This window comes from Osmerus mordax, chromosome 13, assembly GCF_038355195.1.
Source record: "Osmerus mordax isolate fOsmMor3 chromosome 13, fOsmMor3.pri, whole genome shotgun sequence".
Classification (NCBI taxonomy): Eukaryota; Metazoa; Chordata; class Actinopteri; order Osmeriformes; family Osmeridae; genus Osmerus; species Osmerus mordax.
The window spans coordinates 10,577,677-10,603,053 of NC_090062.1; the positions used below are offsets into that span (position 1 = coordinate 10,577,677).

Below are 25,377 nucleotides of genomic sequence, written 5' to 3' on the forward strand. Positions count from 1 at the left end.
AAACCTATGGATGGGTTATGGATGGTTCCCCATAGAACTCTTTCATTTATTAAGAATTCGCCTATAAATTCTTCTAACATTCTCTGGGTTCTACTTAAAACACTGATAAACAATTGACTATAATTATTTGGAAAGAAACAGTCTTACCAAGCCTACAATTTATTTAGAACATATATCTAACTGCAGAGGAGGGTAAAGGATTCAGAAAGTATTAAAGAAACATTTGCCCTAAACACACACAAGAAGTTGATGTCTTGTTAGAGCCTTTTCCTCATAGTGTACTCTTAATTTACATAAAAGCACCAACAGGAAGTCTCTACTTGAATGCAAACCATGTGTTCTGTTTTGCTGTTCCCACGTAAAAACACACTTGTGCAAACACACAGACGTGCATACACACTCACAACAAATCTCTCTCCCTCTCCTTCAAACATGCATCACTGTATGTATTTGGTTTTAAAGTACACTTATTCAGTTACCACACTTCGTGGAGTATGATAAACAGCTGGAGGAAAGTATAAACATATGCTGTTGGCATATCAGTAACTGAATGTTGATCTGAGGGCTTGGTGTTGTGTATTGTATATGGGCTCATAATAACAACTGTGTGAATTGGTTGGAGATTAATGATGAGGTGAGCAATTACAGTGACCCAATCATAATTGTGTCAGGGAGAGAAATGGTATTCATTATAAATTATATGTTATGGAACACATTTGTATGTATAAATGAAAATACTCTGGCATGAGGGAGTGTGTGTGTGTGTGTGTGTGTGTGGGGGGGGGGGGGGGGGGGGGGGGGTTAGGAAGAGGGAAAGGGATCGAGTGGAAAGGGAGGACACCATAAAACTCCAATTGAAATGAGATTATTCAGGACAAAAAAACTCTTTCCCCCATGTTTTCAACTTGACCTTGGACCCATTCAACCCTCCTCCCCCCTCCTATTTCCTCCTCCTCTCCCTGCTATACTTGTCACACAAAAACAGAAGGAAGTACTGTCTGGAGGGACAGTGGTGAGATACAACCTTCCCCATGTTAATATTGTCAAACTTATCACACTGGTTTGACAGAGCTGTTTAAGGAAATATATATGTTTAAACATTGGTATTTAAGAAGAACTGCAGAAAAGAAGAGGGCTTGAGCCAAATGTATATTTGTACATTGAGTTTAGGAATTTTATATCGCAGAAGTTACATGATGTATTTAGTAATATCAATTTCCTAGGGACTTTTCCCTTCCTGCTGCAACTACCCCCCCCCCCACACACACACCACCACCACCACCACCACCACTACCACTACCCCCACTCCCACACACCAAAACACACACAACCCACACCAGCATCCTGTCATGACATGTCTAAAATTAAAACAGGCTGCTAGTGACTGTCCCACTGCAGGGATGACATTTTCTCACACAGAAGGAAAGAGAATGGGGTTGGTGGGGGTGGTGTGAGTGAGTGTGTGTGTGTGTGTGTGTGTGTGTGTGTGTGTGTGTGTGTGTGTGTGTGTGTGTGTGTGTGTGTGTGTGTGTGTGTGTGTGTGTGTGTGTGTGTGTGTGTGTGTGGGAGGGAGGGGGGATACTTGATTATACACCAATAAATATTTTTGATTAATGAAGCCCAGCTTGTTCCAGGGGTGTTTGAATCATTTAGAAACGTCAAATGACCTATTAAGGCACACCTGCACCTGGACATCTGACCTGCAATTAAAACTGTCAACTATAACCTTGAGTCCTGTGGTATGGTATGGAACAAGAACGTGTATAATTATTCATTTTTATTAGCTGTAATGCTATCTGTTTTTCAGGGTTGAGTAAGTGCCTTGTTGCCAGAAATATTTACTGATAAGCTGATAAACCCACCTTGTTGATGTCATACAACTAGGTAAACGAGACTGGCGTCCAACTTTCTCGGAAAATCCTTCAGTAGACGGAAAAGGAGATGAAATTCAGGTTAGACAGCGACATCTATTGGCAGTCTGTTTCTACCCCTGAAATAGGGTTAGATTTTTATGTTAAATGTAGGCTAGCCTACATTTTTTTTAACTGTTGTCCCCTATTAACATGTTTGTTGTGTAAGCTAATAGAGATCCTATGAGAGTTTAGCGACACAGAAAGCTCTGTCAGTGGAATGTCAATTTTCAATATTGGAGTGTCCCTCATACTTTCCAGCCAATTATATTCTAGCAATCCTATTCCAGCCAATTGCCTTTGGCGAGTTTATTAACAGTTTAAAGGTGTTTTAGAATAGGCCTAGGCCTACATCTTGTTAGGCTACATAATAATTCAAAACAAGGGTTTAGGTTGAAGGTTGACAAGCACACGACTTCTAATCCAGACATCTGAACCACTGTTTTTTTGACTGCTACTTTTATTTGTCTGTGATATTCTAGAAGCCCTAGCCCAAACTCGCTTCAGCTACCTAGAGTACAGTCCACACGAGGCGCAGTTTCATCAACAGTTACTTCTCATTGGTTAACTCCCTCATGAGATTCATTTCCGTGTTAGTAACTTGGGAGGAAATAGGCGACTCCTCGGACAAGTTGTTCTGAAAGTCAATTAAAGTATCTACTTATTAATAGGGTACATGTACCGTTAGGTTAAATAACTGACTGTCTACCGGTAGTAGCCACTCTGTAGGCTAGTAACTCACGACCGGTCCGACACGGCGGTAGGAGAGAAACTACCGTCAATGGCAGATTCCCGAGAAGTAGGGGAGAAAACTGGCGAGGAAGAACTCGGTGCTGTCGGCGGCGAAGGTAAAATATTTATAATGATCGTGTCTTTTATTTAAAGTTATCAGAAACTTAAATGTTGATTTCTTGGATATTGATGGTAGTTAAGTTTCATGCAAGAGAGTGTATCGGTCTAGTTATCAATTTAAATACTTTGAACAAGATAGGCCTACAACTGGAAAACAGTAGGCTAATTTGAAATAGGGACACAATGTCTCACTTTTTAAGTTGTTCACTTACAGTAATGACATCCGGTTTATACACATTTAGTTATCAACCGAATATCTATAAGGCCTACACGGTTTTATATTGATATTTTTCCCTCTGGAGATTGCTGTCCCAAATTCAGCAAGTTGTGAAAATACTATGGGAATGCCCCGTGACGTCACACTAATTTCTTCAGCTCATGGCTATCTGTATCAGTGACGGGTTGGCCAGTATGTAAGCATACGAGTTCCTACAGAGCCAGACAAGGCATAGGCCTTCAGCTTCCAGGAAACAAGCATTTTCCAGTCAAACCTCCAAATCAGGTTTATTGATGATTAATTGTTGATATGTTTATTCCAGATGTCGTTGATGACCGAATTATGGAACAAGGAGCAATTGTTCTAAGAGGGTAATCAAACCTTTTTTCTAACCATTTCAATCAATACTCACACAATCATTATCAACAATGGCCTATGTTGAGTACCCTGCTAGTGAGCGGTTATCTGTGCTCGTACATGCAAGGTGGATGTAGTGGACACACAGGCCCTGACCTGCCTCTTCTGGTGTCCGGTGTGCAGGTATGTGGTGGGTAGGATCACCTCTGAGCATCCTGACAGACGTCTGTCCTCCGAGGACCTGGGGGGGCGTCCCAACGAGCTCCAGGACCCCGAGATCAAAGAGGTTGTGGGCCAGCTGCTGAAAATTGCGGACGAGCTCAACAACAATGTAGAGCTGCAACGGTAGGTGGGATGTTCGCCATGGCAGTGGGGGTTCCAGGGATACCTGGCGGACTGCCCGCGTTTCCTGGATATATATATCTCCAATAGAGGGGGGTAAGATGGCTAAGTGGTTAGGGAGTCGGGCTATTAATCAGAAGGTTGTTGGTTCGATTCCTGGCCGTGCAAAATGACGTGGTGTCCTTCGGCAAGGCACTTCACCCTACTAGCCTTGGGGAGAATGTCCCTGTACTTACTGTAAGTTGCTCTGGATAAGAGCGTCTGCTAAATGAATAAATGTAAATGCAATATAGCATCAGTAGATAAACCGTAGTTGTAGGTTTGATCACCCTACTTCACGTTGAGGCCATTGTTCCGTTCAGGCCCCATTGTTGTGTGACCAGACTAACCTGTAGAGCCGGTGTGTAGATCCCACCCGCCAGGTCTTCATTCAGTCCTCTGTTTTTAATGGCTGCTTGAGGAGAGGATGTCACATGTCTTTTCTCTAATAGGTTAATTGGCACCGTGCAAGCCAACTGTGCCCAGGATGTCTTCTTCACGGTGGCAAGGAGCATCTTCGCAGATGGCATTAACTGGGGCAGAGTGGTCGCCCTCTTTCACCTGGCTTACCGGCTCATCTACAATGTATGTTACTGCAATCATCAGTGTGTCAGCTGGCAGACAAACAGGCTCAAATACACCTCACTCTCTCAGCTGGCTAGAAGTGCAAATGATGTAACCTGATTCAGCTGATCCACCAGATAATTATTAGGATCATGTGAACTGGCTCACAGTTAAAACAGAGGAAAGTGGCTCTCCAAGAGCAGAGCTAAAGGTCCTTGGTTTCTGAAAGTCCATTAAAGATGCTGGAATTTGAAAGAGAAAATGTCAGAGTCAAGTTTGACATTTCTTAAATAGATTTGAAGTTTTCTGTGTGTGGTTTGTGAGAGATCGTTCTGGAACCTGCTAGTTTCCCTTGTTTGCCAGACGATGGTAGCGGCAGGAGTGATTCTGATTGTGTTTCTCCTCCCCAGGCACTGACGCAAAATCACTTTGACATCATCAGACGTATCATCTGCTGGGTTCTCCAGTTTATCAGAGAAAACATCTATGGCTGGATCAGACAGCAAGGGGGCTGGGTCAGTGTATACACACACACACGCATGCACACACACACACACACACACACACAGACAATAGGAAGGCTGGGTCAGTATACACACACAACCTAAAATATACCTTTTCTGTCTCTGCCTGTAGAGGGGCGTGGTGAGCACCATATGGACCTGGAGGACCGCCTCCCTTGTGGCTGCTGCAGCATTTGTGGTTGCCATGATTTATTGGAGGAAAACACACTGAGGTCATCACAGGATGTGACCTCACAGAGGTCGCAGAGGTTGGCAAAGAGAGACTCAATTTTAATGTTCTGGAAGAACTTTGGAAGAACATCCTTCCTCCTGCTGTAGGCCTCTTCTAGGTGGTCAGTTATTTTCTTGAATGATAGGGGAAGGTGGGAGGGGGGGAAGGTTGGAGGAAAAGAATGGGGTCTAATCCAAATGGGGTCTAATCCATGCCCAACTGATTTCCCCACCCCCTGGGCACACACAGACACACCACTCCATCAAGCTGATCTTGTATATGTTGTAAATGTTTAGGATGAAGTTATAATAATTTGATCTCTAAAGGGGCTTCAATAGGTGTAGTAGTTAGACCTGGGAGAGTATGTGTCAGGACCAAGATAAACTGTCTTAAAAAAAAAAGACTTGTTTCTACTGTTTCTGGAAATGCTGTTTACTGAATATGACCTGGGGATTATATTTATTGTCTATTGTGTTTTTAATGAAATTCAGCTCTTGTTCAACAGAAGAGAATAATAACCATAATGGCGCTAATCTTGATTGTGAGACGTTGAGTGTGTTGATGTGAATGGAAATGGGACAAACCCAAATACCTCCTTTCTGATTACGTACACTTGGTCATGGTGGTTGCGCCCCTGCAACCCCTCACTAAAATGCATGACGGTATGTCTCCAATAAAGATCCTGTACCTTTTTAGATTGGTTAGTGTCTGCCTGTTTGTGTGTAGGGAGAGGGGGGGTCAAGTCCTCAACTTGACCCATATTTTAGAAGCTTCTCACAGTTGGTGTTTGCTATTCCAACCACTAGATGTCACACATTTAACTACAGGAAGTGCCCACATGTTTTTTCTGGGCAATACTGGTGATTCTGAGTTCTCTTCATGGTACAATTGGGCATGCCCTGTTCCTAGAGGGATGTCATCCGGTAGGGTTGTAAACTCAAACCTTGACACAGCTGTGTTAAACGTATCTGTCAGGCTTGCATCACCATGATCATAACATCAGGAAGCAAGAGTTAATACACGTGGTGTTTGGTTCAGTACCAATTAGTATTGATTGACCTGTGTGTGTACATGTTCTAAAAGTCACCTGGGTTCCCCCCAGTGTTGGCACAGCTGCAGAAGAGCAGTCTGCAGCCTGGAACGTGACAAAATGATTTCCACCACTCATGTCCCAGGTTTGTGTGTGTTGGCTTGGGCTCAGAGTAATCTCTTGCCTTCAGCACATTGTATCACCTGTATACACTTGCTTCTCTCCTCTTCTGGTCCATCTATCTGACCCTAGTCTTCTGGTCCATCTATCTGACTCTGATCCAGCTCCACCAGCTGTGTAAAGACACCTGTGGACCCAAGCCCTGCGATGATGAAAGAAGGAGAGATTGAAAAAGACAAGGAAAGAGTGATAAAGACAGGATGACACAAGAGAAAATAGAAGATATATCCACTGCTCAGTATGAAGTTAAGACTTTATGATGTAACTCAGTGACAGTCTAAACCCATCTAGCACCATTGTCAGGCAGACAGACAGACATGATTCACACAGTCTGCTTGAATTGGAAATAGTTCATGTCAGCATTAACTTGAATGAAGTGAGGCACAATAAACGCACGCTTTGTGATATAAGTCAAGATCCTGTACGACTGCCGTCACAGATAACCTCAATAACCCCAGTGCCCATGTCATAAAGGTTAATGGTTATCATTTACATTTAGTCATTTAGCAGACGCTCTTATCCAGAGCGACTTACAGTAAGTACAGGGACATTTTCCCCGAGGCAAGTAGGGTAAAGTGCCTTGCCCAAGGACACAACGTCATTTGGCGTGGCCGGTAATCGAACCAACAACCTTCTGATTAATAGCCCGACTCCCTAACCGCTCATCTGACCAGAGTAACTTCAAAGGGACTGTGGAGCACCATGGCAATGAACAAATGGAGGACGTGTTCGACTACAGAATTGTCAAGGGTGTTGTGTAACCCCCACCCACCCGCCATACACACAAACACCTATTGGCAGAGGTGAATGGCATGGGCCTGATAGTGAGAACAAACACATCCAGTGCTCGTGTATACTAACAGCACAGGCCCACTCCCCTCAAGTAACAAGAAAAGACTGCCACACAGTTGCTACACAGAGCTGGTAAACAATATACATTTTACACAGAGCTGGTACAGATATACTATGGAAAAGGGGCCAATTAAGTTACTTCTCATTGGATTACCTAACGCGTACGTTTTGTCCTGCCTGATCAGTGTGTAGAAATACAGCATTACAACAGAACGTTTCAAACAGTTGTCGCTGGTTCGAGAGGTTGTCCGAGAGGGTTTTTTTCTGCTTTTGATGAAACCCCCCACAAGTGGACATATGGCCGCAGCCCACAGCAGGTCGAAAGTCTCCCCTCTTTACACAAACCCACCTTATCAACACTCTTACATCACCTCCTGACGTAGAGATCCGCTCCCGAGGCCTCAGAGTAGCAGGTGTCCCTCACGGAAACTGTCAAATATGTTTCATCCAGTATGTGGTTCATAGGACAGTTACAGGTGGCTTATACAGTGACACGTGGTTTATGTGACAGAGACTCAACACGACCCAGAAGATATGCCTTGAAGCAACGTGACATTATGTTAACGAATGAATGAGCAAATTATCGCATGAACGAATGATTGCGTGACCATGTGATTGCTTGAACGAACAAATGAATAAATGAATAAACAAAAGAAAGGTTTTTCCATGTGGTGCCTCACGCGTCTGGTGGGTCGGGCTGCGAGGAGCTTGATGTCAGCTGTAAGGATGTCTGTTCTCTCTGTGACTCTCACTGGCTGAGTTTACAGCTCTGCTCAGTGCCCAGCTCTTAACCACAGGACCCTGCACATGTCCTTATTGACCACTAGAGGGCAGTGTTCTGTTGTTTGTCAGCCTTCATGAGAAGGCTCGCAATGGAAGTCAGCAACAGGTGACAGCACGTTGTGACTGATTTTACACAGACTGTTTTCACTTTCCGACAGAGATTACAGTTTTAATGTTATCATGTTTTATATTTTTTTTTTACAAAGAAAGGCTTCACAGATGCCAATCCAGAGATAAAACTTAACCCCTCATCAGAAAAGATTTTAAGAATAAGTTCTTGAACACCGTTAATTTGAAACCTGTTCAACTCCAGTTTGGGGTCGGGGTCATTCAGTACAGCAGACAGCACAGCACACGATTAGGAATGAAAGCTAAATAGTCTGCCCAGGTTTTTACCCAACAGGTCTTTGAACCACATTTCAAAACACAGAGGAGGAGAAAAGCTGTGGACTTTGCGAGACAATGTATAAATATCCTTCTTAGGTGTATGAGTGCAGACCTGCTGGAGGGCTGAGCCCCTGTTCAACACCACTCACTCCAGATTCCTTTCTGACAGCGAGGGCCCTCCACATCAACGCTCCTACACCCCCCTCTAGACCCCCCCAGACCAAAGACCACCCTTCCTGGGCTCTTTTAGGCCTGCAGTGTGAGGAGCCTCCCTCTCTCTCTTCCCTTTCTTTGCCCCTCTCACTTTCCTCTCTCTTTCTAGTTTTTCTCTTTTTCTCCCCCTACACCCCCCCCTCACTCTCTCTCTTCCTTCTCCTTTCCTCTATTACTCTCTATGCTCGCTCTCTCCACTCTCTTTCCATCTCTCTCTCTCACTCTCTATCTGCTCCCTCTCTCCCCCTCTCTCCAACCCCTCCTCCTCTACTCTTAAAGAGCTTGGCGGTCCACAGCAGTTATTCTAGACAAATTATCAACACTGAGGGATCCTTCAACTCCCATGTCGTCTGAGAGGCAACCTTTAACTCATTGTGTGTCCTTAATCCTCACCTCCCACCCCTGTAACCCCCTCAGCCCCCCACTGCCCAATGGAGTTGGAGAGGAGGCCTGTAGGGAGGCAGAGGAGTGGGGGGGGGTCTGACCTCTCATTAGCTAAACTCTGGTCAGTCTGTCTGATTATATTAGACTGATGTTGTCATTGTGTAGACAACGCGTAGACAACGTGTAGACAACATGTAGACAACGTGTAGACAGGTGTAATGACCAAAACCATGACAGGGGCAAACAAACAGCAGGGAATGAAGGTATGAGAGCCTCTTCTTGTGATTAATCCTTTAGATGGTTTATTGTCTAAGCTGTCTTGGCCTGGTCTGGTCTGGTCAGTTTTAGCCTGGCAGAGTGCTGTTTTGCCCAGTATGGTCTGTTCCAGGGCTACTTTGTTAAAGTGGACAACTATTCACCTTTTCGCTCATTCTCTCTTCCACTCCTTTTTTCTCTTCCTCCCTCTCTTCCCTTTCTCATTCTTTTTCTCTCTCTTTCTCTCTCTTTGTTTCTCTCTCTCCCTTACTCTCTCTGACTTTTTCTCAGAACCTCTGCATCTCTCTCGTGCTCTGTTTCCTAACCGCCCCCTCCCCTCCTTCTCCACCTCTCTCCCCCCTCTCTCCTGTGAATCTGAATGGAGTCTGAGGGAGGTAGAGGGAGATGGGGGAGGGTGAAGGGGAGAGAGAGGAACAAAGCTCTCTGCCAGTGTGAGGCTGTATTCAGCCAGTGTGTGCAGGTCCTGGCCAGCTGGGAAGGTACTGTTCCAGGATTTGGTTCTAATGTTACCCCACTGGGAACAGGAGCACCAGCCTGGTCAGGGGGCTCCAGCACAGAGAAGAGGGGGAAACGAGCTTCTGTCTGGGCTTCAGGCCTGCTTGGAGCTGAAGGGGTGGGGGCTTCCCTTCTGGAGGTCTGAACCCTCTGCCCCCAGCCCTGCAGGTGGATGGTTCTGTTGTCTGTCAGGGCCTCAGGGAATGAAACATTAAATCCACTAACATTTTTATTTGTCTGGTCTTTTGCACATGCAAAGGGAAGAGGGCACGAAGGGGTTTACACAGCCCGATAGATGTGTACACAAGAAGTCTACCCTAAAGAGAAGACAACAAAACAAACTGACAGGTGAGACACCTTGGAAGTACAGTGATAGATCCTCCCTTTAAAAGACTCATGGAATGGTACTAGGAGCCTCGTAAAAGATGAAAGATTTGGGGATGTGTGGATGGATAGCTAGTTCCACGCACCACTCCTGGCTTCTGACTCTTACACGAGGCCCTCTGAGGTATAAGGATATCTGTAAATATAATATTTTGAGTGTAAGGTTACCTTAAGAAGGCCTAAGGCTCCATGCAAGAATCTGTCCCTGGTCAACTATGCTACAACCGCCACAGACATTCTAGAGAGATTGATTATCACTCATGTAATGGCTGGCCTGCCGTTGGACTTCCAAGAAGAGGGGCGTTAATGTTTTATTCCCGATTATTGACCTGTCGGTCGTAATGACATTCACAGATTTCAACGCGGGACAACATGACTGGGATATTTACTGCATCTAAATTTAGAGAGTGCTGTGAGAGTGAGGGGACTCCATGTTCGCTAGTGGACAGTATATCACCCTGTCTGACCACCCGTGGGCCTCTGATCTCTTGAATGACCGTCTCACACACACACAGACACACACACACACATACGTCGACATGAATGTCAGCTGAGAAACCTAAACCTGCCTCGGTCAACCACTGACATGTTCAAAGGAACACGCAACACGCCGGGTGGCAGCACACAGCGAGGCCTGGCATTTTACAGACATGATTTACTACATCCCCCCTTCCTCTCCTCCTTCCTCCTCCTCTTCCTCTTCCATTTTCTCTTTTCTACTCTTCCCCCATCCTCCTCTTCATTTTTATCTTCCTCCTCTTTCTCTTCGCTTATTCGTCCCCCATCCATCTTCTCCTCTCTGCTTTTTCTCCCCCTCCTCCTCCTCCTACTGCCCCCCCCCCCCCTCCGACACACACACACCCAACTAGCGACAGCTTACTTACGAGTGAGTGGCAGGCCTGCGTGGTTCAATGATGCAGTCTAAGCCCTGGTGATGGATGGCAGCAGGTCCACCTGATCTGTTTGTCTAGTTGCTTTCAAAGACCTTCCGACACTCGGAAAGGTGCTGCCCATCACTCCGGCCGCCACCTAACACTACCGGGTCGCGACCTTGACAGGATCCAAAGCGAGGATGAGAGGACGGATCACAACCACGCCACTGCCCCCAAAGACAACACTAGGAATGTGTGTGGGAGAGATGAGATAGTGAGAGAGAGATAGCGAGATAGAGAAAGAGAGAGAGAGAGGGTAGCAGAAACACTTCTAATGTATAGTTGGTCAATGGGCTCTTTATCTTAGCAGGCTTTGAGGGGTAGATGGACTGTGACTTTTAAGCCTTGTTTGAACCTTTTGAAAAGACCTATGGAGTGACAGCTTTTTTTGGCTGTTCAGTGCAGCACCGGAACACGGGCCAGGGCAGACTGCAGACAGGACCATGTAGACTAGAGTAAACCAGACCAAACTAGGCTAGACCATAGTAGACCACACCAGACCAGACAAGAACAGAAAGCATAGACCAAGCCATGCCAAGCCAGACAACATCAGATCAAGCTTGACCAAACCAGACTGGAGAAAGTATCAGGCCATTGAAACGGAAGGAGTGTGGAGAAAGGAGAAGGAAGCAGAATGGAGGAGAAGTGTGGAGCATGGGTGAATTAGAGGAGTAAGGAGGAGCAAGGAAATAAAGAGAGATGAAGGGAGAAAAAAGGAGAAGGAAAGAGAAGGGTGGGTTGGAGAGAGTTGGGGAGGGCCAAGACACCCATGCCAATGGAGCGTGACAGCCAGGGCAGTAGTTCCACACTCCAGCTCTGTCTTTGTCCCTTTTCCCCCTCCCTTGAGCCCCCCCTTCTCCCTACCCTGCTCTGAGCCCACCCCCCCACCATGCCCCCTGTCCCCTGACTGACAGTTCCCCGTTCCTGCTCGTCGCAACAAGACAATGCAGGGGGCTGCAGCCACTGGCCTGACTGCTCCTCAATCACATAGCCAGCGGCCGCAGGGGCAGAACTAATCTGGGAAGAGGCCTTTCCTGTGTGATAACCCCCCCTCCCAACCAGAAACCTAATCTTTGATGGAAATGACCAAAAAAAAGAAGTGACCAGCTTTAAGAATAGTCTGATGTTTTTTTTCCTTCTCCGTCAGTATGAGGGTTTCTTTTTGGGATGCTCCTGCTTATTTGATGTGGCAGCAATTAGCGAGGGACTTTTGTGCCGGGGGAAGGCTAGGCGGCCCACTTCAATGGTCACGTTTATACTCTGAATGGAACACAAAAAAACCCTGAGCACAGATAACATGCCTACATCAAACACGGGAGCCGTCGCGCTTGTTACTGTTATGGCTCGCTCGTCCTTTATGGCGAGAGAAGAAGAAAAAGAAGAAGAGAAAGAAGAAGAGAAAGGAGGGGAGAAGAGAGAAGAAGTGTTACTTTTCCCATGAGAACTCTGGTCGGGGAGGGAGAGGAGTGACATCATGCGGTGCCAAGACCCAGGCCCTGATCCAGAACCAGCCTTCAACCTCCTGCCTCAAAACCTTGCTTCCATGCCCCAGCCTCCAGCCTGCATGCCCTGGCCTCCACACCTCAGCCATGAGCCTCGCCTCCCTCAGTGCCTTTGCCCCTCACCATTGTTTTAATGCATGGCACAAAGTAGGATTTGACTGACACCAGCATGATTAGCATTGTAGGAGGAGGGAGGAGCTGGAGTGAGGAGCTGGAGTAAGAGGAAGGGGGAGAAGGGGTGAGGAGGAGGAGGAGCAGGAGGAAGAAGAAGGGGGAGGAGATGGTGGAGGAAAAGGGGTGAGGAAGAGGAGGGAGAAGGGAGGAGTTGGGGTGAGCCGAAGGAGGCACTGGAGGAGAAGGAGAGGGGGAGCTGGGGTAAAAAAGAAGGGTGAGGAGAAGGGGTGATCTGATGGAGGAGGAGGGGGAGAAGCCAGGGTGAGAAGGACAGAGGCTGTCAGTCAACAGACCTGTGAGAAACACGGAGAACAATTCTTCAAACACTTCAGGGAAATGGCAAGTCAGTGAAACCCTGCAGCCTTCTCAGGATGATCAATAAAGTAAAGGCAGCATTGTTGTTTTACAGTTGACAGGGGCTGGCATGGTGTGTGTGCGTGAGTGTGTGTGTGAGTGTGAGTGTGTGTGTGTGTGTATGTGTGGGGGGGGGTGGGTGTGTGTGTGTGTGTGTGTGTGTGTGTGTGTGTGTGTGTGTGTGTGTGTGTGTGCAAGTGTGGCGGGAGGTCCCAGTAGGGATCCTTTTTAGTAAGCTCTAAGAAAGTAATTTGCCTCCTCATTACTAAGATGATCCACAGTGGGACTCACAGTCCTGTCTGTCTGCCTGCCTGCCTGCCTGCCTGCCTGTCTGCCTGCTTGCCTGCCTGTCTGTCTGCCTGCCTGCCTGCCTGTCTGCCTGTCTGCCTGTCTGCCTGTCTGCCTGTCTGCCTGTCTGCCTGTCTGCCTGTCTGCCTGTCTGCCTGTCTGTCTGTCTGCCTGTCTGTCTACTGTATGTCAGACTGACTGTCTTACTGGAGAGAGAGAAAGAAATTAGGAGAAAGAAAATGAAGGAGAGCTATAAAGATAGGGAGAGAGACAGAGGGTTTACCAGAAGCTAGATTTCAGTTCTTGACCTTTGCAGTTAACATCGTTGTTGTGTTTCTGTGTGTTCTGCTGGGCAGGAAACTTGACAGAACATTCTCAATAACCACTCAACAAAATAGAAGAAAACACAAAAGACATGTTTTTAAGGGGTTGATAATGGTTGTGTAAGTTCTATTGATGTGGTTGAACAATAGCAGCCTGATGAGGCTGGGACCAGTAGACAGACAGAGGACAGACATAGACTATTGAGGCTGTGGAAGCAGGGCTGGTTGAAGAGGCTGGTGAGGCTGGGCCAATATGGAGACTGTAGAAGCTGTAAAATATTCACAAGTGGATTCAAACCCTGCGAATGAAAAACTGCAGTCTCAGGAGACTTGGGGATACCTACTGGATATACGTGTATCAGGTTTTTAAAGGAACACTCATCTAAATAAGAATACGTAGAGCGAGTAGCATTCTATCCCAGTCTCTGGGAATCTTGATCCTCTGGACAGCCTCAAGAATGTTCTTACACTGAGATAATCTGTTAGGCTCTACACCTACTCTACAATTCTCCAGGCCTCCAGCGAGGGGGTCTGCCAAGCCAGACGTGATACCCAGGACAGGAGCATGGTCATAGGAAGAACAATCCTTCTGCAGGTGGGTGTGGGATCTGGATGTATGGAACAAGTGCTCACAATATGGCTGTTAGAGTCTGGGGCATGCTCACATAAAAGCATTGCTGAACACACCTTTGTGAAAAACGGGACAACACACACATACATGTGTACACATGTATAAACACAAAGGCATGCATGCACCCGTATATATGAAATACTGCTCTACTGCTCTACCCAACCCTCCCCTCTGACACTTCTGCTCTACCCAACCCTTCCCTCTGACACTTCTGCTCTACCCAACCCACCCCTCTGACACTTCTGCTCTACCTAACCCTCCTCTCTCGACCTTCTGGTCTACCTAACCCTCCTCTCTCGACCTTCTGCTCTACCTAACCCTCCTCTCTCGACCTTCTGGTTTACCTAACCCTCCTCTCTCGACCTGCTGGTCTACCCAACCCTCCTCTCTGAACCGCTGAAACTCATATTTACTTTTTTCTCCTTTCCTTCTCTGTAGCAGAGGTGTGAGGTCACCCTTTGTGCACCCCCCACACACACACACACCTTACACCGCCCCAATCTCCCCACCCCTCCTCGGTGGCCCCGGCAGCAGACAATAGGCCAGCGGAGCGGCGTGGTGTCCTGTTACCGGTGGTCGCAGCGCGGCGGCTGTGATGGATGGAGGAGACCATGGAGCTGCCTGTGAATGGAGATAAAAGAGGAGCAGAGATCTGGGCCACTGCCAGGAAGGGGACACCCTCGTTTCTCTAACAGCAGCAGACCATGAACAAGGGGAGCTATGTGAGGAATCTGCCACTTTGTTGTTGTCCCCTCTTTCTCTCTCCCTCTCTCTCTCTCTCTTTCTCTTTCTCTCTGTCTCTCTCTTCTCTCTCCCAGTGATGCAAGGAGAGAGGACCAATGGTGGGCGAGCGCGCTCACTCTCCCATGCTAGCAGGGTGTGAGACACCTTGTAGGACAAGAGTGATGACACGACAAGAGGTGTGTGTGTGGGGGGGGGGGCTGGGGGGCTGGTGGGCATGTCTACTCCATTCATCCCTTATCAATGCAATCTGCTGATCGATTAGAAGCTCAAGAGACACACCATTTCAACTGTCCTGTAGCAGTTTCCCTCCGCACACATGCACACACAGGCACACAAAAGGCCTGTGTTGGGTCTTGTGTTTGTCTGTGTATGTGCATGTTGCTTTGTTGATTGCTAAAACTGTCACACAGAGACTTCAAACCACCGCCACAGAACTGCAACTCGTTACTGATCTGATGGAGTCTGAGCCCTCCTAGTGATAGTAACACAAATGATGTGATGAGAATGTATATGTGGGTGTGTGTGTGTGAGAGTGAATGTTTTATGCAGTATTTCCAGGCCCTGGTTTTGCAGATGTCAACAGTTGTACTGCTGTCTTTTGTTGCATGGCCCACTCACCACAACATCTCCCTGGGAGATGTTCCTGGGGACTGTTCTCAAGACAAGAAACCAGCACCAACACACACACACACATTCACACATCTCCAGTTGGCTCCCTTGCCAGCTGACTTGTGGAGTTACAGATGTAATTGTGTGTGCTGCTGCCAAGCACAGGCTTGTGGGGCTGTTGGCCTGGAGGGTTCTGTGTGATCCCGCGGATGAGACCATCCTCTTGTTCTGGTTCCCCCAGCTTGGCTGGGACTCACTGTGGCCCAGAAAGCCTCAAGGAACAGAGACCACAGGATGATAGCCTGGAGAGATCTGAATGTTATCCCTGGTCTCTTTCTGCTCTCTCCGTCTTTCTGCTCTCTCTTTCTTTCTTCTGTCTTTCGTCTCTGGTGTTCTTCTTTTCCTCTTCTCTCTCCACCGTTCCCTTCTCTAACGTCATGTTAGTACCTCTACTCGTCACACACTCTCAGACTATGACGACCGGAGGTACCTATAACTCCCACCACAAAGAAACACACACCGCACACACACCGCACACACACAAACACACACCGCACACACACAAACACAGAGGCACATATATAAGACTTTTACAATCAGCAGTGACGTATAGTCATTCTTTACAGACAAGAGTTGGTATGTCAGATGACCAAATGAATCCACACAGAAAAAAAGAAAGAGAGAAGAGGGGATGAGAGAGAAAGAAAGAGAAAAGAAAGAGAGAGATAGAGAGAGAAGCAAGCAAGAGGCAGAGGGAGGGAAAAGAGGAGTATGTGTATCAATGAGGGGAATCGGTCCGGGCCTTTCCAACTCTCCTGTTGACATTCTAGAAATACACTCAGCTCTATTATTCTACTGCCCTGGTGCCAACCCCCTCAGGAATCTAGGCACCAGGAAAGACACCCCACCACAGAAAAACACCCATAGACAACCCACCCACACATAGACAACCCACTACACCCCCCCAACCCCCACACCCCTCCCCCAATACCCCTTGCTTTACTGCACACTCACACACATACCTATACACACATACAAAACATGACGCACAACACACATGCACACACTCCCCAGTCTGGTACACACAGCTGAGAATGGTCAAATGGAGGGAGTGTGGGGGGGAGGGGGGGTCTTTCTGCGGTGTTTGAGAAGGGAAAGGCAGGGAGACGCGTTGATTGAACAATTGAGCAAAGTCTGGCCTCAGGAAAACACCAGTGTGAATACTGTACCATGCCAGCATGCCACTGCTGAAGTCTAGGTGGCACTGATGGGCTACCCAGAGCCTTGTACAGTCCTGTCACATTCCTGTAGAACTGGCCGTGCGGAGAGACCAAAGAGTGTCATCTATAAGACGCATCGACTCTAAACTGCTGCACCCACCATTACACAGAAAGGCATGCTGGGAATAAACTCTGGACTGCCTGTGGAGGAAGAAACAGATGTTGTTCTATTTAGTCTGTATGAAGCACACACATATACGTACCTACACACAGACGCAAAAATGTTCACACACAGTGTCTTAATGACTACAATCTGGATTTAGATGTGTCACTGTAGTCATGTGACATCTGAGGATGTCCTGTGTGGTCTGCTACTACGGAAACCACATAACTACTGTACCTACTGACTACCAGAGTTACTGTAACCATAATGACCACACCAGTAACCAGACACACATACACACACACACATACACACACACACAGTTGTGTCGCTATACTCAGTATAGCTACTGTAAGAGCTGGTATAGTGCCACCATGTGGAAGGAGCAGAGGCGAGGGCAACCAAGGGTGAAGCTCAGGTCTGAAAACATCAAAGACCTCCTCTTACACAGACACACACACACACAGACACACAGACACACACACACATCTATGGAGCTAACCCAGTGGATTCACGCAGCAGGACTCGTCCTGCATAGAGGTCTGACCACATCAAAGATCCCCTACATACACACAGACACACACATCCTCTACCTCACATACTCCAGGTCACCCACACACACACTACATGGTACGACTATCAAACCCAGTCAAGGTATGCAGCAGGACCAGTATCACCTCCTAGCGCCCACAAAGCTGCACACACAGGTGTATACACACACACACGGGTGTATACACACACACACAGGTGTATACACACACACACGAACAGACACACATAACCTCCTGCTAGTGCCTACAAAGCTGCACACACACACACATACACACACACACAAACTCCTGCTAGTGCCTACAAAGCTGCACACACACACACACATACACACACACAAACTCCTGCTAGTGCCTACAAAGCTGCACACACACACACATACACACACACACACACACACAAACTCCTGCTAGTGCCCACAAAGCTGCAGCCCGCAGCACAACACACAAACAAAGGACACGGAGTGAGGGAGTGGCCCAGGCCCAGATGAAAGACACAGAGCAAGGGATGGCTTTTCTTCTTTTGATAAAAACAAGAATCAGACAGGGAAGGTAAAGAGACGCTGAGGCTCTGAAGACACACCTGCTGTTTGCTGTTGGCTGTCTGTCTTTCCTCAGCCCGCCACACGGAGACGAAACAACTGAGGAACAAAGTTCACTTCAAACACTGTCCTCCTCTACCCCACCCACCTAGACATACCCGCACACACTCACACACGCACATATATGTATCCACACACACACACAAGCAAATACACACACAAACACACACAGACTTCACAAAGATCCACAAATATGCTGTAATATAACAAATGTCACAAAGCTGTTTCAAACTATCTACACTTGCCCCCCACCCCACAGGCACAAATACACCTCACCTGCAGGAAAACCCTCGAGTCTAAATGTGAGCAGGAAATCACAGAGTCAAACTCCTTCATAGACCTCCCCCTTCCCGATCCCCCCCCCCCCCCCCACACACACACACACACACACAGTATGGCCATGTAGCAGACATGAGAACAGCCTCTGTAGCAGTCAGACAGCCACCACATCAAGAGATGGGCAGACGGCGCCCCTTAAACAGACCTGCCGCAGAGAGGGGAAGAGGCTGGAGTAAGCTGGAGGAGGTTAAGGGAGAATGGGGGAGGTTGGTGGAGCCTGGGGGGCATGGGGGAGGTTGGGGGGAGGTTATGGAAGTATGGGGGAGATTGGGGGGAGGTTAGAGGAGGATGAGATGTCTTGCCCTCTCTGGAGTTGTTCTGTCTGACGAGGTTCCGCTTGCCTTGGGGGAGGGAAATTAATTTGTAGACTGCACATACCCCCCTGAACACAAGTCACACAAGCATCCACACACACACAGAGACCCCTGGACAATTTGAAATTAGAGTCTCCTTTGCACTGCGAATGGCCTGAGGCTTTAAAGACCAGTGCCCTACAATCACACACACTCTCTCTCACACACAGCAGATGAACTCTCGTCTGGACAGCCTAATCGCTGGGAGCGGAAGTGGGTGGTCAAGAGGAGCCTGGGAGGCAGGATGCATGCTGGGAAGGTGTCCTGCCTCTCCTTGGACCTGTCCCACCGGACTCTTCTTTTCAACCAGGCATACCTGCACAGGGCTCTGAAAAGGAGAAAGAGAAGGGACAGAATGAGCGAGAAGAGAGAAAGACAGAAAGGGAGAGCAGGAAAGAGAGAGAGAGGACTGCGTTGACACATAAAACCAGTGTTTCTCAGTTTTCAGATGTTTCATTGAGGCTTGGCTGCTTTGATATTTTAAGTAGGTATCACAACAAAGGCCCAACAAATGGCTGGAAAGGTAATTCAGAATATTAGGTCTGCTAATGGGCCTGGACCTGCATGGTCCGATCCCAAGGGGGGGTTAGGTTACTACGGAGGGGGGACACCCCTCACTCAGCTACCTCCACACTGGCTACCTGCATGACTCACTCTCTTTCTCTCTCTCTTCTCTCTCTCTCTCTCTCTCTCTCTCTCTCTCTCTCTCTCTCTCTCTCTCTCTCTCTCTCTCTCTCTCTCTCTCTCTCTCTCTCTCTCTCCCTCTCTTTCACACAGGCAGACAAACACTCATACCAGAGCACTCTGTGAGATCACCTGTATAAATGAAATAACAGAAGTGCTACCATTGGCTCGGTTCGTAACTTTTTAACTGTTGGTATTATCTGTTAATACATGCTGTAAATGACCAACTACGTAATATTAACTGATATGTCCATGAACTTGGGATGTGACATCACACATTGGCTGGAAGAAAAAGCTCCAACAGGGATTATGTTTATTAAAGAATCACACTTCCTCCTGGCTGGGCATGTGGAGCTATGAAAAACCTTCTGCTTTTCATTATCTAGCCCCCCCCCCCTACACACACACACACACACACTAAATACACAGACACACACTCCACTACACATACAGGCCTCTACACACATGTAAACACACATGGGCACAGACACTCACATGAACAAAGACAAGCACACATTTTCTACTTCTCTGCACACAGTAGCTTTGCCTGTATCTCTGTGTGTTTGTATCTCTATGTGTCTGTAGCTGTGTGTTTGTGTCTGATTCTTTGTTTCTCTATTTCCATCTGTATGTCTGTGTTCGAATATTTGTTGGGTATACATCTGTGTCTGTGACTGTGTCAGTGTGTGCCTGTGTCGATATCAGAGTGTCTGTGTTTGTATGTGTGTCTTCTGTGTGTGTGTGTGTGTGTGTGTGTGTGTGTGTGTGTCTGTGTGTGTGGGTGTTTGTATGAGTCAATGTGTGTCTGTGTCAGATGTTCAGGGTCTTGTGTCACCTAGACTGTTCTTCCAACCAAACAAACCGAGGGCAAGATAAACGGGACAGCCAATCTCAAGATCCGGTTCAATCCCTCCAGAAACCGTAATCTCTACAAGTTCTATTGGGAGTATACAGTTGTAAAACGGTTCCACAGGCCACTTAATTGGTTCCACTTCGGGGTTCTCTGAAAACCCAAAGGTTGAGCATGTGCACCATGATGCAAAGAGGCCTTGGCCTCCCTGCTATTTAAAGAAGGTCCAACAATACCTCAACTCTTCAGCGGCTCAAACATCTATTTTAGCTCTCTGCCATTTCTCCTCCTCCTCCTCCTCCTGCTCACAGAGGCGGAGTCAGACATTGGGTGAACTGCTCTCTGCCTCATTCTGCCTCCAGAACACAGAGGCAGGGTCGGAGTCAGGGTGAAGGGCTCTCTGCCTCAGACCGGCTCTCTGTGTGCCCCATGTCAAGTGGTCTTACCAGACACAATACTCTCAGCCTCTCTGCATACCAGCCCACTCTGGTGGCAGCTCTGGATTCAGAGGTAGAGAGGATAAGGGTAGTGTGTGTGTGTTTGGTTCTGTGTGTGTGTGTGTGTGTGTGTGTGTATGTGTGTGTGTATGGGTAGGGGGTATAGGGGAAGAGCAGAAGAGGAATGGAGGTGGGCTAATGTACATGGAATGTACCTGGGAACATGTTTACATCCGTTTCCACAACTTCAGACCCCACACATATGTTCTGGACTCCAGAATAAAACTCTAGAATCTAGAGCTCACACACATACTTGTAACACCCCCCCCCCCCCCCCCCAGCCTCTAACCTCCAGCCCCCAGCCTCTAACCTCCAGCCCTCAGGTTCCAGCCCACTAGCCCCCCAGCTCTCAGCTTCAAACCCCCAGGCTTCAAACTCCAGCCACCTAGCACCCCCAGCCTCCAGTTTCAATGACACCTGTTCTCAGTGCTCACTAACAATCATGTCATTATTCATCAGACCAACAGGCAGCTTGGCAGTTCCGCCCCCAAACCCGCCTCTTTCCTCACCCTCGAATATATGCGACAAATCCACCACAACCACTGCAGGTTCTCTAAACACTGCAAACATCTTGTTGCATCACAGATGCTTAGACTGAGATCTGTCCTTGTATTCTGTTGTTTTTTCCTATAACTAATTTCACATATTCTGGTGGTGTTGCCGACCACCAGCTAATTCATGTACTGTGTGTGTGTGTGTGTGTATGTGTGTGTGTGTGTGTGTGTGAGAGAGAGAGAGCGAGAGAGATGTGGCCTCTTCACACACTCACCCTCCTGTGTTTGTCTCAGAAGGATTAACGCTATTAACATAGCTTTGGCATGTCTCTAAGCATGTCTATAAGCGTGTCTCAAACCTTGTTTCTAAGTGTGTGTCTAAGCGTGCCTCAAAGCGTGTTTCTAAGTGTGTGTGCTGACTGATAGGTGTAAACAGAGCTCAGAGGAAAAGCACCATAAGGACAGATGTCTGTCAGCGGACCAATTAACTTACAGGGTGCCAGGGCAGTCTCTGTCCCAGCCAATGGAGGGAGGGTTTCTCTCTCTTTCTCATTCAATAATAGAGCCAACTATTTCACTTCCTTCTTTTAAACAATCCATTCATCCATTCATCAATCTATCCAACTATTCTTCCGTTCATCCATCCATCCATCTTTCCTTCGTGACAGGACCCTTCTATATAGCTGGTTAAGTGTGTCAGTCCTCCCCTGTGTTTCTGATGGAGCTGTCCTGTGCAGGTCCATACAGATGTCAGTTTGAAGTTCTGTCTCCCATCCATCTACCTCCTGCTTTCTCATGCAGCGCCCTGTGGTGGGGCCTGGCCCTGTGGTGGGGGCCTGGCCCTGTGGTGGGGCCTGGCCCTGTGGTGGGGTCTGGCCCTGTGGTGGGGTCTGGCCCTGTGGTGGGGCCTGACCCTGTGGTGGGGCCTGACCCTGTGGTGGGGTCTGGCCCTGTGGTGGGGCCTGGCCCTGTGGTGGGGCCTGGCCCTGTGGTGGGGCCTGACCCTGTGGTGGGGTCTGGCCCTGTGGTGGGGTCTGGCCCTGTGGTGGGGCCTGGCCCTGTGGTGGGGCCTGGCCCTGTGGTGGGGCCTGGCCCTGTGCTGGGGTCTGGCCCTGTGGTGGGGCCTGGCCCTGTGGTGGGGCCTGGCCCTGTGGTGGGGCCTGGCCCTGTGGTGGGGCCTGGCCCTGTGGTGGGGCCTGGCCCTGTGGTGGGGCCTGGCCCTGTTATGTGTCATGACAATCTCCCATGACAGCATCCTGACTTTTTAAATGTGGCATTACTTTAATGACCATAATTCCTCTCCTACCATCCTCCTCCTCTCTGTCCTTCCTCCCTCTTCCCCCCAGCCCAAGATTTGTACTGGCCTTGTGACTGTGGGGTGCTGTGTGTATGTATGTGTGTGTGACTGTGCATGTCTATGTGTGCCTGTGTATGTGTGTGTGCGTGTGTGTGTGTGTACGTGTGCGTGTGTGTTTCAGCCATTGATGGCCTATAGAGTTACATCCCACCACAATCATCACCCTGTTAGGAGGTGCAGGGCTCTGCTGAGGTACCTGAGACCTGCAGCTAACAATCAAAGGACTGGAGAAGCATAGGACAAGCCTATCTTGTTACAGAGAGAAAGGAGAGAGAGAGGGACAGGGTGAGAGAGAGTGTGTGTATGTGAGAGAGAGGGAGAGAAAGAGAGAGAGAGAGAGAGAGAGAGAGAGAGAGAGAGAGAGAGAGAGAGAGAGAGAGAGAGAGAGAGAGAGAGAGAGAGAGAGATTGTGACAGTGAGAGAGCTTCCTGTCAGAGTTTAATCAGGCTGTACTCACAGTACCCACTGTGTGTCTATGCATGTCAATGAGTTTGTGTACGTGTGAATACGTGTGTGTAGATGTGTTTGTCTAAGTATGTGTATTTGTGTGTTTCCTTATGTATGTGCATGTATGTTTGTGTAAATGTTAGTGTTAGTATGTGGTTGTAAATGTAACTGTGTGTAACTATGTGTGTGTAAGTGTGTGTGGGCTGTGTGTGCAGAGTGTGTGGGTGTGTTTTTGTGTGTGTCTATGTGTGACAGGAAGGTGTTGGAAGGTGAATCCTCAGCCCTGCAGCTAGCTGTGGTTTCTACATCCTCCTCCTCATATGTCCTGCTGTTCTGTATGGAGAGAGAAACTGAAGGCTCACTCTGTTTCCCATCCTGCATTTATTATGATGTATCTTAGTGTATCCGTGTTTGCAGGTGACATGTGACTCGTAGATACATGTACTGTAGTCTTCAGTAAACTGGAGAACTAACTAACAAATGTATATTTAAAAAAATGATGACTGTAAGAGAAGATTTAACAACAGTAATGAAATCAAATCCCTAGAAACAATTGTGATTCTGTTTTGTGTTCCACACAGTTAGCCATCCAGCCTGCCATCTATCCAGCCATCCAGCCATCCAGCCTGCCATCTATCCAGCCATCCAGCCATCCAGCCATCCAGCCATCCAGCCACCCATCCAGTCACTCAGTCAGTCACCCAGCCAGACCCAGGGTGAAGGGTTAACATCTCTGGCCCGGGTGGGCCCGCTGGTTAGAAAGGGCCTCGGTCTGAGAGTCCAAGAGTTGCCAATTTGTTTGCCGTGTGTTGGAACAGTACGGGAGTTCTGCTGGCTCTGATGGGCAGGTGAGATCAAAGCCACAGGGACAAAGGAAGCTCAGCAGAGATTTGTTAGGGGAGGGCTGTGGCCCCGACAGGCCCTCTGATCAGGTCCTCTCTATAGAAACCTGCCATGAGAAAAAGTACAGCAGAAAGGGCTCAAAGGTCAGTATGATTGGTCTGGATTATTAGCCCCTCCCCTTGCCTAGTCGGGAGGGGGGGGGGGGTTGGTTGAAAAGGACTGGTGGCTCCTAACCTTTGTCGTGGCAGAAAAGAAGCCTATTGTGAGACCGTTTGTCGGAATTTGGGGTCAATTAAAAAAGAAGCCTTGAAATTTCCTGGGTTTAAAATCAGAAAGGGGAAAAAAGGAGATAGAAGAAGAAGGTGGGTAGTAGGAGATCCTACTTCTAAGGTTTGGGTGAAGAACCAGTTGTAAAAAATGACTCATGTGAGTACTGTGTATAAGGGCCAGTGTAACATTTTATCACTTTATGAGAAGGACACCTGGCACCCTGAATGAACAATACGCTTAATTAAGGACTTTACTAACCAGTTTCACAATTGAGATGTCTTATTTTTTACCTCTTTTCATATATATATATATATATATATATATATACTATTTGTCATATTTCCGTCATGGAAGCTACTTGGAATTCCCATTCAAAGCAAAGTGGAAGTGTAGAGGTAGAGTGTGCAGGTGGGTGGGTACAGGTATGTGGGTGGTAATTAGGGAGCAAGCAGGTAGGTTGGGGGTGAGGTTAATTGTGCGAGATTTGTAGCAGGCTCCATGCCAACCTCTATAACATTCCTAGTCTGTCTTGGGTTTTATCAAAGTTTTATCACATAGAATAGTCAAACCACTTGGCCTCTCATTAGCAAGGCTTCTCAAGAATGATTTCAGCAACAACCATTCAGAATCTCACCCCCCCCACCAACCTCACACACGTGCTGTGTGTATGTGCATGTGTGTGTGTGTGTGTGTGTGTGTGTGTGTGTATATGTAAAAGAGGGAGAGAGAGAGAGAGAGAGAGAGAGAGAGAGAGAGAGAGAGAGAGAGAGAGAGAGAGAGAGAGAGAGAGAGAGAGAGAGAGAGAGAGAGAGAGAGAGAGAGAGAGAGAGAGAGAGAGAGAGAGAGGGGTAGCATATGTGTGTGTACAGGGCGCATACATCGGGTTGCTGCAGTGATCATTACTGCGACGCTCTGTGGGCGTCTGGAGATCTAATTAAAATAGTTTGAGAGCGCAACAGCAGACCACATCTGAGCTCCCACCCTATGCCAAAATCAAACCACATGAATATCTTCTCTTTTGAACTGGTCACCAGAACAACGTATGATGTAAACGGTCTGGCTAGTGTGTTCCCGGGGCCTCTCTCCTGTTTCTCGTGACCAACTAGGAGAGTGACACGCTACCTCCGTGATGTATGGGAGGGGAAGACAAATT

At 47.8% G+C, this 25,377-nt stretch overlaps 1 protein-coding gene across 1 annotated transcript; it reads left to right on the plus strand.

Moving 5' to 3' along the window:
* The first annotated feature begins 2,505 nt into the window (after nucleotides 1-2,505).
* zgc:153993 (uncharacterized protein LOC767645 homolog) lies at nucleotides 2,506-5,711 on the plus strand. Its single transcript, XM_067248943.1, has 6 exons — nucleotides 2,506-2,758; nucleotides 3,302-3,350; nucleotides 3,520-3,681; nucleotides 4,170-4,302; nucleotides 4,692-4,796; nucleotides 4,918-5,711. Exons 1-6 carry the CDS (start codon nucleotides 2,692-2,694, stop codon nucleotides 5,014-5,016), a joined length of 615 nt encoding a protein of 204 aa, XP_067105044.1. The 5' UTR covers nucleotides 2,506-2,691; the 3' UTR covers nucleotides 5,017-5,711.
* Nucleotides 5,712-25,377: the final 19,666 nt, after the last annotated feature.